The sequence below is a fragment of the Hyla sarda genome, chromosome 12 (genome assembly GCF_029499605.1).
Source record: "Hyla sarda isolate aHylSar1 chromosome 12, aHylSar1.hap1, whole genome shotgun sequence".
NCBI classification, from domain to species: Eukaryota; Metazoa; Chordata; class Amphibia; order Anura; family Hylidae; genus Hyla; species Hyla sarda.
The window spans coordinates 37797588-37816707 of NC_079200.1; the positions used below are offsets into that span (position 1 = coordinate 37797588).

General features: G+C 41.6%; 1 protein-coding gene across 1 annotated transcript in view; it reads left to right on the top strand.

The window, feature by feature from the left end:
* The window catches only part of NAGS (N-acetylglutamate synthase), a 72721-nt gene that overhangs the window by 8657 nt on the left and 44944 nt on the right, over positions 1–19120 (top strand). The window contains exon 2 of the mRNA XM_056547676.1: positions 18370–18411. Within this exon, the coding sequence (XP_056403651.1) occupies positions 18370–18411 (42 nt within the window). The remainder of the gene's footprint in view (positions 1–18369; positions 18412–19120) is intronic.

Below are 19120 nucleotides of genomic sequence, written 5' to 3' on the forward strand. Positions count from 1 at the left end.
AAAAAAGAAGGGCAGTAAAGGGGGAAGAAGAGGTCGGAGCCCTCTATTCCCATGCTACGGACCAGGTCCAAAGCGGAAGCTTACCTGCCCCCCCTCTGATCGATCTGTCTAACTGGTACTGTGTCCTTGAAGACATCTCCTCCCCCCTCCTTCGAGGGGGTGGGGTTTGAGGATGGGGTACCTGAAGTGAGGGAGCCTCCAGATGGAACTTTGCCCTGTCCTGATGGTGCAGTTTCCTCAGGGGATGGGGCCAAACCAGAGCCAGGCAGAAATGGGGATTCAAAAATGGACCAGTCAGAATCTACAAAACGGTCCAAAGAGAAAGAAGCCTCCTCATCTGGGGATGAGGGAGTAAAGAAAAAACAGAAATGAGGGGGTTAGGGCCGTCTATCTTAATCACCCTGGATGGCAGCACTCATCCCATTGACGCTGGCATCTATTAACTATGCCAGTATAAAATCCGATATGGCTAGATTTGCAGCCTTTGATTTTCTCAGCTTGTTGAAGTCAACATTTTCTTTTTATAGGAGACCAGCTTGTCAGATCTAGCCTCCCTGGTAAAAGCCAGAAGAGAGTGGAGCGCAGGCCCTCCCACTGGTCTCTTGCAGCTGAGCCGTATAGCGGAGTGGCGGTCCTTTTTACCGCTCTGGTTGAATGCAGACGGGTTATTGAGTTAGAAATGGGGATGTGCCTGATCTTAGATGTCCTCATGAAGGGACAGGAGCTCCGGATCATTAACATCTATGCCCCACAAACAAAGTGGGGATGAAAAGATCTCTTTATGAGGTTTAAGCCCTTTCTTTTTTACAAGCCGACAGGTGATTTTTGGAGGGGATTTCAATAATGTCACGAGATCCCAAGATAGGAGAGGCTCCAATGATCGGTTGGTTTAGGTTGGGCACTCTGCCGAGGTCAATGAGGAGGTCAGCCCTGATTCTTCTCTCAAAGGGTAAAGATCCTACCCTTATTGAGAATTGGAGACCCATAGCTCTTCTCAATATGGACAGGAAACTTCTGGTAAGATTATGTTTAATTGGCTGGTGAAGTTTGCACCCCAGCTCCTTTCGGAGGCCCAGCACTGCTTGGTTCCAGGCTGCAGCACCTTAAGTGCTATTCTCAGAGTCCGAGAGGCAGTGGAGCGGAGCAGGGCGGGCCTTTGGAAGGGGTACATGCTGTCCTCTGGTCCGTTCTTCTGAGATATGGATTACTGGGTACCTTTGTGAATTGGCTTGTGACTTTATATACAGGGGCAGAGAGTTTACCATTGGTGAACGTTTGGTCTTGCCGGTGGGGTCCGGAGTCTGTCAGGGTTGTCCTTTGAGCCCGCTTTATACGTGTTTGCGATCGATCCCTTTGCCCGGAGGGTAGATTGTGGGCCATACCGCACGTTGAGACTAGGTGATCAGTCTATGGTGAACCCTGTGGTGTTTTTAACCAACACCTTCTTGAAAGCTAACATATCAAACCTTTGGTCAGAGAGGGCTTCTCCGTGGGTACTGTCCTACAGGGATTGGTTTCGGCCTTTCTTCCAGGAATGGGAGACAGGAGGGCAAGTGAAGGATCTCCGTACACCCCATGGGCATCTTCCAGATTACGCTACCCCGATCCTGAAGGTGATATGTCATGGGGTCTGGGAGTGTGGGAGATCAGGACCCAGTCATGGCAGTTCCTTGACAAACGGGTTCTGACCCACTTTCAGAAGCCTCTGGTGCTCAGGGACTGCCAAGGTCAGGATCTGAGGGTGGGGTTGTATCTTTTAAACATGAAAGGCCTTGTTAGTACTTAAAGGAGTACTCTAGGATAAGAAAACTTATCCCCTATCCTAAGGATTGGGGATGAGTTTCAGATCGCTGGGGGTCCGACTGCTGGGGGCACCCCGTGATCTCCTGTACGGGGCTCTCGGCTCTTTGCCGAAATAGCTCATTTCGACCACCGCATGATGCGGCGTCCGACACGCCCCCTCAATACATTTCTATGGCAGAGGCTGCTGATTGCAGCGCTCCGGCTCTCCCATAGAGATGTATTGAGGGGCGTGTCGGCTGCAGCGTCATGCGGTGGTCGGACACAGCCCCTGGCCGCTGACTGTCGGGGCCCCGTTCGGGAGATCGCAGGGGGCCCCAGCGGTCAGACCCCCTGCGATCTGAAACTTATCCCCTATCCTTAGGATAGGGATAAGTTTTCTTATCCCGGAGAACTCCTTTAACTGTGCTTCTCTTGTTCTTTCTATAACTGTCATCTTTAGCAACCTTTGCTACTGAAAAATGTTTGTAACGATATATATTTGTTACATTTTCAATAAAATTCAAATGAAAGGAAATGAAAGAAGCGATCTGATTGGTTGCTATGGGCAACTCAGCAACTTTTCCCCTGGACAGATTTTGATAAATCTACCCCAATATCCTTTAATCCGGATATACTACATAGAGCTGCATTGAAATTGACAAATTGTGATATGAATAGAAAGAACTATAAGGGATAATCTTGAGTCTGCTATTAAAGGGGTATTCTGGCCATACACAACTTTTCTCCGTGCAGCACCCGCATTCTATGCCAGGCTACTGCTCCAGTCTCGGCAACCTCTGTGTTTCCGGGACTGGAGACTTGACATCATGCCATCCCCACTTGTGACGTCACACCACGAGGGGGCGTGACATCATGAAGGGGCATGGCATCATGTCTCCAAGACCTGAAAAACAGAGGTTTCCGAGACTGGAGCAGCAGCCTGGCATAGAATGTGGATGCTTCACGGGGATCACGCGGGAGGGGTCCCATCTTATGTCTATGGCCAGAATATCCCTTTAACTTCTAGAATATTAACTTGTGCCTAGCCAGTCTTTTAGTACTATATCAGTGGAAGTGCATAGTTTAAAAAAAAAAAAAAAGTGGTATTTATCTACTTTTAAGACTTTTGTGTGAAAATCGGATGTAATTTTAAGTTAAATTTATGCAGATATTTTTATGCAAATATAGAAAATTCGAAAGGGTTGATAAACTTTCAAGGACCATTGTAGATCAATTCAGCTTCTGATATAGTATATTATGAAATAATCCCAAAACCTTGTAGTTTTCATTCTGGCCCCTAGTAATGATAATAATAATAATAATAATAATAATGATAATAGTAATAAAAGTGTTAAGCCAAGATTTCCTGCTCTGTACAGATCACTTTCCAGAAGTGCCCTGCTTATCATTACAGGCAGGATTACAGTGAAAAGTAACACCAGTATATAGATAAGATGAGATCATGCCTTTCACAATAGGTGATCTTTAATGTGCAAACTCCCTCTCCCTGTAGAATGACCTTTCACAGGTCACAGAGCATTCCCAGAAAAGAAACCTTCCTATACAAATTAATAAGGGGCTGCTTCAGACTATTGTTTCTATTAAAGCATACCACTAAATGCTGTTAAAAGCAGCCAATGCAAGATGGCTGTCCCCATAATAGCATACAAAAATTTAATAAAAGAAAAATCTAAAATAAGAAAAAATAAACAGATTGGAAAAAAAAAATTTCTCCATTCAATGTCTAGAGACCGTCAGGAGGGTCTTATACACACTAGATGGTTGGCAGATCAAGCTAAAATCCTCAAATCCAGCCCACATAAGCATTGGAGCCCAGAATCTTCAAATTACGACTGTGACAACCTCTTAGTATCCACCAGACCAGTCCTATTTTATAGCCACCTAGGCCAATGGAAAGCTGACAGAGCTATGCCAAAATAATACAATTAGAAAATAACACAAAACCAAAAAGTAAACTCACTCCTCCTTTCTCTTGTTCTGGTCAGGTTCCTGGCAAATCTACAAACATATGGGGGATAAAAGTAATACCAATGTTTTTTTCAACCGGTGGCCTTGGATAGAACACACAGCAGTAAACAAAAACGAAAGGCTAAAAAGTAAACTTCGAATTTTGACCATTAATTGAAAGGTGATGTGATGTCCACAGAGGACAACCCTCTCTTTTTCAAAGTATTACTGCCATTATAATTATGTCATGTTTTACAGACATGTCAAAAGTTAAGATGGGTCGGGGTCTCAGTGCTGACATCCCCTCCGATCCTAAGTTATAGCCTCGGCACGAAGTTTGGTTGATTACAGGAGACAGGCTCCATAGATCATAACTTTTGGAACATGTCAATAAGTTATTTAAATGACAGTGACACTTTAACCCCTTAAGGACATCAAGGACACTTTCCTTTTTTCTCCTCACCTTCTAATAATCATAACGCTTTCAATTTTCCACCTAGAGACCCATACGAGGGCTTGTTTTTTTTGTGCCACGAATTATAGTTTTTAAAGACATCACTTATTATACCACACAATTACAGTAAAAAAAAATATTTGTGGGGAAAAAAAAACACAAAATTGAAAAAAAATGCCATTTTGCTAATTTAAGAGGCTTCTGTTTCTAAGCAGTGCATTTTTTTTAGTAAAAAGGCACATTATGTAAATTCTGTAGGTCTATACGAATAAAATGATACCAAATTTATATAGATTTTGTTTTATTTTAGGATAAACAGAGAAGTGTCAAAGAAAAACACCCAGTGTGAGTAAAAAAAACCCTTACACCGACGCGTTTCGGACCATCAGGTCCTTAGTTGTGGCAAAGGAAGAAAATAAGCACAAACCTTATATATTCCATACCAAACAACACGTTTGCCAGGAACCTCCTACACACTTCCTGGGAGGGATTGCAGCAGCTAGGTAAGTTAACCCATTCTTGTCAAAAAACATAGTATCCTCTTTTACCGCATGTTACTGCATAAAAAACTATGTGGCAAAAACAAATTCAAGAAAGCTATATTCCAAAAAAGTTCTTGGCAACAATAAAACAATAAAAAATCTGTAAAAATAACTCAAATCATTAAGGGAATTCAAGCCTTGTGGGTAATGTGAGTCCAGTATTAATGTCCAGAATGTCTCCCATTTGAATAATGCATGAGGGCCAATCACCTCCTCTTTGGGGACAAGGGACATGTTCTATTCCTGTGACCTGGATATATTGTGGGTCCCCTGTATGCACCTCCAGTATATCATATGGTAGGTATGCATACGGCACTGTGTTGTACAGGAATTAAGTGCAGTCTCTCTGGGCAACGCTTGCACTGATAGTGCAAAAGTGACAGTGGTGCTCTGGCTAGTAATAGACGTTCATGTATATCCAACAAATAAGAGGCGAAAAAGATAGCCGGCACTCACCAGTCTTCTTAAATATCTTCTTTTATTATACTCACATAAAAAACGGGTAGGGGACAGACGCAGGGGGGTTACATGGGCTACAAAGCTCCGTTTCGTGCAGCAGGTGCACTTCGTCCGGCACTTCGCACCTGAGAGTGCACAAGAACTACCATTTTCCCCTTGCTGCACATGGAAATGTTCACAGAAACACTTTTTCAATTTTCTGGAAGTGCAGCCTATGTATTACACTTTGTACACATTGCTGTTCTCACAGTTTATAAAAGTTTTTATACTGTAAATCTTGCCATTTTCAGGTGAGAAAAACTGCTTAGTCTGTATCATGTACTTGCAGAGGTTGCATCTCGGTCGTGAACATCTAGTTACCCACTGTTCTCAGCCAGCATTCATTGCGATTGTCATTCTTGAAATCGCTATTGGACAACCTCCCTTGTAGGGATTTACCTTTTTTTAGCCACAATTCTAACTCCATTACCCAGAATCTTGCAGATGTCCTTATTATCATATAATACAGGTAAATGTTTTTGTATAATATCCTTGATCTGGGTGAAATGTGTACTATAAGGGGTAGAGAAGGTGACAGGATGGATGGTTTGACCCTTGTATGTTGCGATTTTTTTCAATTCTTTTTCGTGCCCTATCGGCATCTGAGCCGAGGTAGAGATCACGATTTTTACAATCTACAATGCCTTTTGCTCTGTTTAGGATATTCATACTGTAACCTCTTTGCCTTAACCTCTTTTTTATGCCATCGCATGATTCCTCATACGCAACATCATCAGACAAGGCCCTCTTGGCCCTGACAAATTCTCCTATCGGGAGATTGCGTATGACATGTTTAGGATGGTAACTGGTGGCAGACAGGATGCTATTGCCTGTTGTTGGCTTTCTGTATAATTGTGTACGAATACAACCTTCTTTTTTGTCTCTGTGCAATGTAACATCTAAAAAAGTGATGTGTTCCCCACCCAATCCCAGGGTGAACGTCAGGTTCATTACATTGCTGTTAATATAGGACGAAAATTCCTCAGCTCCCTGTGTGCCACCAGACCAAACTAGGAGGATGTCATCCATATATCTACCATACCATCCTATATTGGATGAGAACGGATTAATGGCAGAATACAGATGGCCCTTCTCTCAGTATGCCATGAACAAATTAGCATTTTGATGTAAAAATCATTATCAAAATAAAAATAATTGTGTTTTAGTAAAAAACTTAATACATCCAGAATATATTGGCATAGAGATTCATCATATCAGCTATATTTCCTGATATGGTATTCCACTGCTATAAGCGCTTCTATGTGCGGGATACAAGAATACAATGATACCATGTCGCCAGATATCCAAGCATAATCATCTCTCCATTCCATATCCCCCATAGCACTCAGCAGGGATTTCGTATCATTAATATAGCCTATTGTTCGAATAGCCAGAGATTGAAGTAGGGCATCAATCCAGGAGCCTAGTCTTTCCAGCACTGCCCCTATGCCTGCTACTATAGGTCGTAGCAGGGGTGGAAAAACACTTTTATCTATTTTGGGCAGCGCGTGGAAAAGTGGGCACACTGGATAACAATTCCTGCTGCTGCTGCTTAGAATTAATACCCAGACTGAAGTCTTCTGCAAGCAATACATCAAGTGTCCTCTTTATGTAAACAACTGGATCACCAGTAATATGGCTATACACTGATAGATCATCAAGCATTTCATTAACCAGTTTCCTGTACAATAGCCTATCAAGGACAACTACAGACCCCCCCCCCCCCCCCACACACACACACACACACGTCAGCCTTCCTTATTTTGATACCCCTATTGTTTTCTGTCTCTTTCAAGGCAGATCTTTCTTTTTTGGATAGATGGTTCGTGCTAACTGTAACAGGTTTTGATTCCAGGTTTTTCAGATCTTTCTCTACCCTACGAGAGTTAAAGGGGTATTCCAGGAATTTTTTTATTTGACTATACTACAGGGGCTATAAAGTTAGTGTAGTACATAATATAGTGTCTTTACCTGTGTGTGACAGTTTTCTCAAAATTCTTATGTGATTTTCACCCCAATATTTATTTGTAACAGCATACAAAATGACTGTTGTCTCCCAGGTTTCCCAGGTTGCAATGCAGCCGAGACCTAACTCACTAGTCAGCTGATGACAGGGAGCCTGTCTGCTTCAATGTGTGGAGCGATCACTTGGTGGGAGAGAGATCAATCTGCAATTAATACAACACCTGTAGGCACCCTGATTGAAAACCACAGGTCTTTGGAATGGATGCAGCTTATTTATGTTTCAATGAGTGGGGTGGCTGATGTGTGGGATGGAGGAAAATTGAATTATGGGAATTGTAGGCAAAAAAGAAAAACTTAAACACCAAAAGTTCACAAAAAGCTAGCCACAGTGTTATGGTAATCTCACAACATAGCCATTTAGCCCCAAGACAAGCGCAGATCTTTCCTAATCATGTCCATTACTGTCTGCCAGGTACATACTAAAATCACCTTATGGTGGAGAACCCCTTTAACCAGATAAAAGCCAGGGTTAAACGTGAGGAATATGTTTTTAGTGTCCTTGATTTTATTTCCCATCAATATTGGTTGGCCTGAACACTGTAGATCAATCAAATCCAGCATTTTTATTTTACTACTTTAAAAAAATGATATATTTTTGTAAGACAATGACCATGCTTAAAATTGTCCTCTTCTGATCCCTCTAACTCTTTCATTGTTCAGTATATGGGGCTGTGTAAGGGCTCATTTATTACACTGTGATCTGTAGTTTTTATCTGTACCAATTTTGTTTTGATAGGACTTTTTATTTAAAAAAAATTTGTACATGAAGTGACCGAAAATAGGCAGTTCTGGACTTTGGTATTTTTTAGGTGTACTCATTGACCATTTGGTTTAATTGCCATTTTTCTTTAATAGTTCAGACATTTACGCATGCCGCCATACCACATATGTTTATGTTTACTTTTTTTTAACATAATTTTATTTTAGGAATGTAAAAAGGGTGGTGATTTAAACTTTCTTAGGGAAGGGGCTTATTCACACTTTTTTTTACACTTTTTAGACCCCATAAGGTACAATTACATGCAAACACTGAGCAGTGTTATTTGACCTCCATTGATACAGTCTGCCATGGCTTTCTGCAGCACTGGAGCGCCAATCGGACGTGGAGGAGGCCGGTAAGGGACGATTTTGTTGCAGTGGTCCTTATCAGCCCTCTGAGGTAGCCAGGATGAGTTTTTTTCTCATTTAAGATGCCGCAATCATCTTTGATCAGGGCGCCTAAAGGGTTAATGGCAGACATCAGCCTGATCAGCGATGTCTGGCATTATCCGTGGGTTCTGGACACACCAGGTATAAATCACGCTCAGCTCCTGAGCCCACTGAAAGGAGTACTGCAGTCTTAGACACTTATCCCCTATCCTGAAGATAGGGGATAAGTGTCTGATCGTAGGGGGTCCGACCGCTGGGACCCCCCGCGATTTTCTATATGGAGACCCCACATTGCCATGGCTGTGCACGGCTAATGCATGTGTCACGACACGACCGCTGCATCTCTGCCTCTCCCATAGAGATACATGGAGGGGGCATTGACTCTCACCAAAGATACTTTCCTACAAGAGACTTTTATGCATGAGACTGTTTTGTTTTGTTTTGCACTGTCGGCACTTTGCTTTGTGGACTGTTCCGGTCTGCTGTTTTATCTTGTGACCTATACTATGGACTGTTTGTCTTCAGTGGTCCATACCACAGCCCAGTACTACTTTCATACTCTATAGGGCTTCAGAACAATGCCCAGCACAGCACTTGGCAGTGTCCCCTATAGATATTGGTTGGAAGGACCCTCCTTAGAGAGAAGAGGACAAATCCTTTCCAAAAATCGGGTTTGGATTGTAAATTGTTGTACATTTAAGATCAATAAATGATCAGAGTCGGATTTATTAATGATTAGTCACCCAGAAACGTATGGATGATGCAGGAATATAATGTTCTGTTTCATCGACTATACCTCCAAATGTCCTGTTCCATTCTCTACTTCCCAAACAACTTGATATCCATCCAAAATACATTTGTTTACACGCAACTTGGATGGTATTTCTGTGTGATAAGAGTGAGAGCGCGTGACTGTGTAATCATATGGTGTTTTATCAGCAAATACGGAGGGGGCAAACACAAGGGTGGGACGGAGGCTAGGACAAATGTGCCATGCCAAGAGGACAAATATATAATCAGAAAGGAGCTAGTAACTGCACTGAGGATCCACCAACAATATAATCATTAACGTATTGTCTAATGTTAATCTACAAAAACTTTTCCTAAAAAATTATGAACCAGGGGCCAGGGATCAAATTGAACAATCTTTGACCCAGGGGAAAGTTAAAATTATGTAGCAGGTGGCAGGATAAAGATAGGAATCAGAGAGATGTACTTACCTCCATCATGCACCAATGCCCTATCCCATAATATCAGCATGTAAACCCATCACACATATTGAACTCCAAAGCCAGGGCCTTTGTCCTAAAGGCTACCACCCAGACTTACTGTTAGGATAGGGTTAAAAGTGCCGTATTTTGCAGCGTATTTCCTGCTGCATATTTTCCTACCCATTGACCTTATGGGGTAGAAAAATACGCAACAGCAAATACTAATACAAAAAGCTCCAACCTGTGAGGAGCTGTACGCCTCACTACACCTCTACACATTGTAATAAAGTCACCAGGATAGCCTCATGTGAGCCATTACATACAGGAGGCTCCCAATAAACCTTCTACACTAAACAATGGAGTCATGAACCCATTCCGGTATGATCATAAAATATACATTTATTAAAGATTTATTAAAAATAAACAAACAGCACATGCATAGTGTGACAGAGAACTAGAAATGGAAGCATTTGTGCACAGTTATAGAATCTTAGGGAATAATAACCACGGTATTAGTGCAATATAAGACAAGTGATGGGAGCAGATAATATACTGATTTATGATTCAACCTATAATAATTTATGGGATCCCCCTGAGGAAGACATGAAAGCGTGCTTTCAGGGCTTGTAGCAGGTTCTCCCCCTTATTGCAATATGGGTAAGTGTGATGTGGGATCCTGAGGGATCATTTACATTAGTATAATTGCTTAGTTAGCCAGATTTAAAGGGGTACTCCACCCCTAGACATCTTATCCCCTAACCAGTGTTTGGACCCCTGCAATCTCCCTGCTGCACCCCGGCATTCGTTTAGAGCGTCGGGTGCAGCTCCAGTGGCTCATGACATCATGGTCGGACCCCCTCGTGACATCAGGGCCATGCCGTCACGCCCCTTCCCATAGACTTGCATTGAGGTGGCATGGCCATGATGTCACGAGCGGGGCGTGACCGTGAGGTCATGACCCCCACGATCAGACGTCTTATCATTTGGATAGGGGATAAGATGTCTAGGGGTGGAGTACCCCTTTGAAATTATATGGGATGTTTGGTTGCTATCTCCATAACAAAGTACATTTGTGTTTAGCACTTTATCTCCCACAAATTATTATAGGTTGAATCAGAAATCAGTATATTATCTGCAGGGCTGCCATCAGAAATTTCGGGGCCTCTCACACAGCTCAAGGCCCCCCCCCCCCCCCCGTTCCATGTAGAGATACATGGAGGAGGTGTGCCGGCCGCAGCCTCCTGCGGGGTACAGACGTCAGCTTCCAGCAAACCGCCGGGGCCTGTGTAGGAGATGCCCCTTTCTGCTGTTAACTGTTTCCCCCAATGCTGTATCAATGCACAGCGGTCGTGCGCAGGGGTGTAGCTAGAAATCACAGGGCCCCGATGCAAAAAATTACCTCGGGGCTCCCTACCCCTCCCCGCAGCCCCCCAGGGCTCGAGCATTTTATAATAAGCAGCCCATTTTTGGGGTGGGGGTCCGACTGCTGAGACCCCCACCAATCACCTCGTTTGAAGTGGTTCTCCAGCTGTTGGAAAGCTAAAACTCCCATCATGTCTGGAGAGCTTCTGGCAATGGGAGTTGTAGTTTTGTAACAGCTGGAGAGACACAGATTGGACACAGTTTTACCCATCATCACTGCAGAACTTACAAGTGACTACAGCTCTGATGGGACAGTCAGGAGAATACACAATGATATCAGTGACCTGAGTGACGTCTTCTGACTTGAGTGACGTCTTCTCTGTTATCTTTTCTTCTTCATCTGGTCCAGAGACCAGGTCTTCCTCCAGCTCCATCTTCTCTGCAGAGTATGACATCCAGACATCATTGGCTCCTCACTTTGTCAGTAGATCCTCATCCTCTGCATGAAGACAGTAATCAGTAGAACCTTGCCAGAAGGTGTACCCTAAATAAAATACTGCCCCACACTGTACCCTAAATAAAATACTGCTATACACTGTACCCTAAATAAAATACTGCCACACACTGTACCCTGAATATAATACTGCCCCACACTGTACCTTAAATAAAATACTGCCCCACACTGTACCCTAAGTAAAATACTGCCCCACACTGTACCCGGAATATAATACTGCCATACACTGTACCCTGAATATAATACTGCCCCACACTGTACCCTGAATATAATACTGCCATACACTGTACCCTGAATATAATACTGCTATACACTGTACCCTGAATATAATACTTCCACACTGCACCCTGAATATAATACTGCCATACACTGTACCCTGAATATAATACTTCCACACTGTACCCTGAATATAATCCTGCCACACACTGTACCCTGAATATAATGCTGCTATACACTGTACACACTAAATATAACCCTGCCATACACTGTACCCTGAATATAATCCTGCCATACACTGTACCCTGAATATAATGCTGCTATACACTGTACCCACTAAATAAAATACTGCCCCACACTGTACCCTGAATATAATACTGCTATACACTCTACCCTGAATATAATACTGCCATACATTGTACCCTGAATATAATACTGCCATATATGCATACACATCATATATACATATACACCCTCTTATCCTCTGTGTCCTCATCACTCCTCATCACCCCCATAAACCCCGCCAAACCTCTGCTCATCACCCCCATAACCCCCTCTGCACCTCTAATCCCCCCCTTAACCCCCTGCACCTCTCATCACCCCCATAACCCCCTGCACCTCTCATCACCCCCAGAACCCCCCCCCCCGCACCTCTTATCACCCCATAACCCCCCCACACCTCTTATCACCCCCATAACCCCCCCACACCTCTTATCACCCCCATAACCCCCCTGTACCTCTTATCACACCATAACCCCCCCTGCACCTCTCATCACCCCCATAACCCCCCACCACCTCTCATCACCCCCATAACCCCCCTGCATCTCTCATAACCCCCCTGCACCTCTCATCAGCCCCATAACCCCCTGCACCACTCATCACCCCCATAACCCCCTGCACCTCTCATCACCCCCCCTGCACCACTCATCACCCCCCCCCTGCACCACTCATCACTCCCCCTGCACCACCCATCACCCCCACACCACTCATCACCTCTTATCACTCCCATAACACCCCCCCCCCCCCCCGCGCAAGTTCACCTACCCTGCCGGGATCGAAGATACCACATGAGGCTTCTGCTGCTCCTGGTGCTGGACGGGGAGGATGAAGTAGATCGCGCAGGGACGTGGACAGGTCAGGTGATTGGAGTAGACGTGCGTGCCTGCGCGGGGCACGTGACCTCTCTACTCCAATCAGCCCTTGGCCCGCACCCTAGAAATAAATATGCGGGCCCGCAAGGACTATGAGGCCCGGTTATAGTCCTTGCGGGCACCCAGCTGACAATCAGGGGGGTGACAAGCCATAAAAAAATAAAAAAAAAGGTCCAGGGACGTCTGGGCTCCCTAGAGCTCCGGGCCCCATATAGGTGTATGGGTTGTACCCCCCTGATGGCGGCCCTGATTATCTGCTCCAATCACTTGAGCCTTATATTGCACTAATACCGTAGTTATTAAACCCTAAGATTCTCCAACTGTGCACAAACGCTTCCATTTCTAGTTCTCTGTCATACTATATATGTGTTATTTATTTTTAATAAATCTGTAATAAATGTATATTTTATGAACATCTTGGAATGAGTTTATGACTCCGATGTTTAGCATATAAGGCAGCAGCAAATATGCAGAAAAATAAGGCACACGTGACCCTTCCCTTGTCTGTGTTCACTATAGGTACCTAGTCATGCTCCGTGACCTCATATGACTTTCCTTGGACCCACTTAAGGAAATGTCATATTTACAATTGGTCACTATTGTGACCACTAAATCCTAATTTTACCATCCACCAATTGATATAAAACTTAGCTTTTATTGTCTCATTTCAGATTAAAAACATTTCCACCAACTCACTCTCCGTGTGATGTATCTCAATGCAAGAACTGTGCTTGCCCCGTATTTGCGTCCTAAAAAGGTTTAGTGGCTGCAGTTCACCTTCTACCTATCTAAAGTTCTAGAGTGTTGGTGGAATATTAAAATCACTGACTCATATACCCAACCGACGTTTCACCACATCAGTGGCTTTGTCAGCCCCTAGTCCTTGACAAAGCCACTGATGTGGTGAAAAATCAGATGGGTACATGGGTTTTTGTTTCAAGTCCCATGCAAGTACATGGGACATCCAGTACTTACTCCACAGGCTCCGCTCTGCATCTCCTGGTAAATGTGTCAGTCTGGCTTGCAAGCCACACCCTATCTCATAGACACGTCCACTGTTTAAGCCCCACCTCTATTATTATCTATCCTTTTTGTGCATTGGTCTGGCTTTCAAATCACACCCAGTCCCACAAAGCCACATCCCCTTCTATTTTCAGCTTACAATTTTTTCAACACAAATCAGTCACACCTGAGGACAGGATATGAGGATGGGACATAAGGACAGGATATGAGGTCGGGATAGGAGGTCAGGATAGGAGGTCGGGCTATAAGGTCGGGATATGAGGTCGAGATATGAGGATGGGACATAAGGACGAGATATACGGACGGGATATGAGGTCGGGATATGAGGACGAGATATGAGGTCGGGATATAAGGATGAGATATGAGGACAGGATATGAGGATGGGATATGAGGTCAGGATATGAGGACGGGACATAAGGACGGGATATGAGGTCGGGATATGAGGACAGGATATGACAACAATATATGAGGATGCGATATGAAGTCAAAAGCTTCCTCCTTTGTTGATTTTCCTCCCCAACAAGGATTAGGAAGGAAAAAACGGGCAACGCCGGGTACTCAGCTAGTTTCTGCTAATATTGATTATTTGTTTTTTCTGCAAGTGCTGTTTCATCCACTGTATTGTAGTTTGTCCCTCCCCCTTTTGTTTGGGCGCCAATTTAGACTGTATTTAAACCCTCAAAGATTTCACCTGCAACGGTGCATAATGATACTTCAGAAATTCCAGATTATTCATATATTTATTTTACATAAAGTAACAGTAAAAAATAACAGTAAAAATATCTTGGCACTAAATGTAGGAATATACCACCACTGGGCCCTAGTCGGGATATTCACACAATATCTATAAGTTAGAACATCGATAGTGATTATAAAAATACAAAAATTGCATCAATCCAATAATCCGGCAACCTAGTGGTTCAGCAACTGACAGTTCAGTATACCTGCAAACAATAAGAGATATGTCCAGAAGAAATTTATTATAGATGTATAAATGGTCCGGTCTCAGCTGTAATCAAAAGGCTGCTGTGATTCCAGTGTATGACAAAATATCAGTCTGTATATCAAACTGTCGCTGATTTCAACAAATGTATCACTGACATTAATGTAGCGATCTCACCAAATCCTGGGACTGCCAGATGAATGCTGCTGTGATGGTTTGCTGTAATAGTGCGGGCAGCGATGTTAGGGGTGTCGCTCTTTCAGGGGTGCGCTTGGCATAGAGCTATTGTGTACCAGCCGTACTCCCCCTCTGCAGTGAACAAGCAGATGCAGTGTTGATGTATCTTGGCGTCCCTCGTGGTGGATGAAATCCTGGCAAGGATAGTTCGCTCTCAGCAGGTCAGTGAAGCAGTTCAAAGACTCGGACCGGACCAATGGTACAAAAGGCAGGTGTCCAAGTTGATTTATCTGAACCAGCAAAAACCGCTGTGCCGTATTCACATTAGGTAAAAGTCCAAATGATGCTATGGTGCCTTATAGAATTATAATCAATAGCCTAGACGCGTTTCAGGGTGCTATAGCCAGTAATAGCTCGACCCTTTCTTCAGTAGGAATAAAAGATATATGATATAAAACTTACTTTTCACTTTCTTAAATATGGTGTTTCACATTTTTAGTTAATTAAGAGCAAAAAGAGAAAACAAAGACTTGGCATGGATCTTAGTCCTTAATAGACTAATATATCAACTTCTGGTGGACTTTATAACACAGGCAATTCTGTTTATTCTCACTCACAATTATTTTTATTTTGAAGGTGAATATTATTTACAAGAAACTGGTACAGCTATGGGCACTAGGTTCGCGCCAAGTTATGCCAATCTTTTCATGGCATCATTGGAAGAGGACACCATTATCCCACAACTTGGCACGAACCTGGTGCTCTGGCTTAGATACATTGATGACATTTTTTTGATTTAGAACGGGCCCTTGATTGATTTACAGTCTTTCATTCACAATCTTAATATTAATGATCACCACTTAATTTTCACTTCCACGGTTAGTAGCTACCACATAGACTTTTTGGACTTAGAGATTAAGGCATCACATGACACTTTTTTTTGTAACACATATAAAAAGCCAACAGCAAGCAACAGTTATATTAATTATACAAGCTGTCATCTACCCCGCTGGTTATTAAATGTACCGACTGGACAGTATCGTCGTATAAAACGAAACTGTACAGAGGATAATACATTTTTGGAGGAGGCAGACGGATTGACATTACAGTTTAAAGAAAAAGGGTATCCGGAGAAAATGTTAGAATCATCTTTAGAAAAAGTAAAAAAGATGGATAGAAAAACGTTCTTCGATTCACGATCCCATAAAAATTCAGGTTCTATTCCAGAATTCAAAATTATTTTACCATTTAATGGAATGTATAAAAAAGTAGAAAACATCATATCCAAACACTGGGATACTTTAAAACAAGATAAAGTCATAGGAGACCTTCTACCAAAACACCCATTAACAGTGTACAAAAAAGCACCCAATTTAGGGATTATAATAGCCCCCTCTATCAAAAATCCTTTAAAACCAATAAATACTGAAACTTGGTTGACCACAAAGGGATTCTACCGGTGTGGCCAGTGTAATAATTGTAAAAACACCACTGGTCAAGAAAAACATCGGAAATATTTTCACACAGTAACAGTTTCAAATGGACAATTAATGAGTTCATAACATATTAACAACATTAAAAAGGGTGACCAAAAACATCCACTATCTTTACATTTTACAAAAATTCATAACAAAGATCCATCAAGTTTGAAATATACAGGCTTCCAGACAATAAAACAAGATTGGAGGGGTGGGAGTTATATTATCCGAATGTCCAAAGCAGAAAGCAAGAAAATATTTGAATTCGGTACTTTGAAACCGAATGGTTTGGTTGAACTGTTTGGTTTCCTCTGAGGGGGTTCCCATCACAACCATCGCACCCCTTTTGATTTAAATAGGAAGGGGTCCATCGGTTGTGACAGAACCCCCTCAGAATTTCCTCATTTTTTTGAAGATGCACTATATTTATTTATTTGTCTACTTAGGATACAAATCTTATTCGTTCAGGATATTATATTGGGTCTATTTATAATTTGCACATACTAGATCCCTTCATTCCCACACTCACGTCATAATTATATTTTTTAAGACTAATCTTATTCTCATTTTATATGTCATCTTGCATTTCATTTAATTTATTATTCCATTTTCATTATTATTATTTTTATTTTTATTTTTATATTTATTTTTTTTATTTTTATTTTTACATTTATTTTTATATTTATATTTATTTTTATTTTATTTTTATTTATTTTCTTCTCACCATTTCCTATTTTTCTCATGTACCATAATTTATAATTTTTTATTTTATTTTATATTTATATTTATTTTCTTTGTTTATTATTTTATTCATTCTTCTTTTCTACTATTCTATATATTTTTTATTATTATTTTTATTTATATTTTTACTATTATTTATCTTTATTTTTATTTCCATTCATTTTTATTTTATATTTTTATTGTTATTTTTATTATAATTTTTATTTTATTTTTTGCGATTTTTCAATATTCATACAAACCTATATTCACACACACTATCACTATTATTATTTTCATCATGATTTAATCATTTGTCTTTGCACATACCATTTGAATTATTTTATACTCTCGTAGTCCCTATTCACACACATAAGTAATTTACCCAATTAACAACACACACACAGATCAGGTTTCATATAGAGAACATCTCTATAGATGGTTTTGGGGATATAAGTTGCTATTATACAACTTCTGCAGTTACAAACTGCCTTTGTTAGAGTGTGTTTTTCTATATATGTATACACATTTATATATTTATTTAATATATTTATATTTAATATATTATAATTATTTAATATTTCTCAATACACCCAGTCATTTCTTATGAACAGGGCCATAGAAACCAGAAGTTGATATATTAGTCTATTAAGGACTAAGATCCATGCCAAGTCTTTGTTTTCTCTTTTTGCTCTTAATTAACTACAAATGTGAAACACCATATTTAAGAAAGTGAAAAGTAAGTTTTATATCATATATCTTTTATTCCTACTGAAGAAAGGGTCGAGCTATTACTGGCTATAGCACCCTGAAACGCGTCTAGGCTATTGATTATAATTCTATAAGGCACCATAGCATCATTTGGACTTTTGCCTAATGTGAATACGGCACAGCGGTTTTTGCTGGTTCAGATAAATCAACTTGGACACCTGCCTTTTGTACCATTGGTCCGGTCCGAGTCTTTGAACTGCTTCACTGACCTGCTGAGAGCGAACTATCCTTGCCAGGATTTCATCCACCACGAGGGACGCCAAGATACATCAACACTGCATCTGCTTGTTCACTGCAGAGGGGGAGTACGGCTGGTACACAATAGCTCTATGCCAAGCGCACCCCTGAAAGAGCGACACCCCTAACATCGCTGCCCGCACTATTACAGCAAACCATCACAGCAGCATTCATCTGGCAGTCCCAGGATTTGGTGAGATCGCTACATTAATGTCAGTGATACATTTGTTGAAATCAGCGACAGTTTGATATACAGACTGATATTTTGTCATACACTGGAATCACAGCAGTCTTTTTATTCCAGCTGAGACCGGACCATTTATACATCTATAATAAATTTCTTCTGGACATATCTCCTATTGTTTGCAGGTATACTGAACTGTCAGTTGCTGAACCACTAGGTTGCCGGATTATTGAATTGATGCTATTTTTGTATTTTTATAATCACTATCGATGTTCTAACTTATAGATATTGTGTGAATATCCCGACTAGGGCCCAGTGGTGGTATATTCCTACATTTAGTGCCAGGATATTTTTACTGTTATTTTTTACTGTTACTTTATGTAAAATGAATATATGAATAATCTGGAATTTCTGAAGTATCATTATGCACCGTTGCAGGTGAAATCTTTGAGGAGTGATTATATTTCACTCTATTTCGATAATTTCCGGCTGGTGGTTTCCGGTACCTAATCACACTATCCTCAGATTTTTGGTTGTGAGCTGCACCCATTTTTTTTGTTTTCTTTGTATTTAAATATATGTATATGTATATATGTATTTACTGTATAGCACTACCACTTATCTGAAGAAGGGGGCTCTGTCCCCCGAAACACGTTATCCTGTTTGCTTTGCTGTATTCTCAATAAAGCGGTCCAGCTTTGTTCCACATCACTTCTCT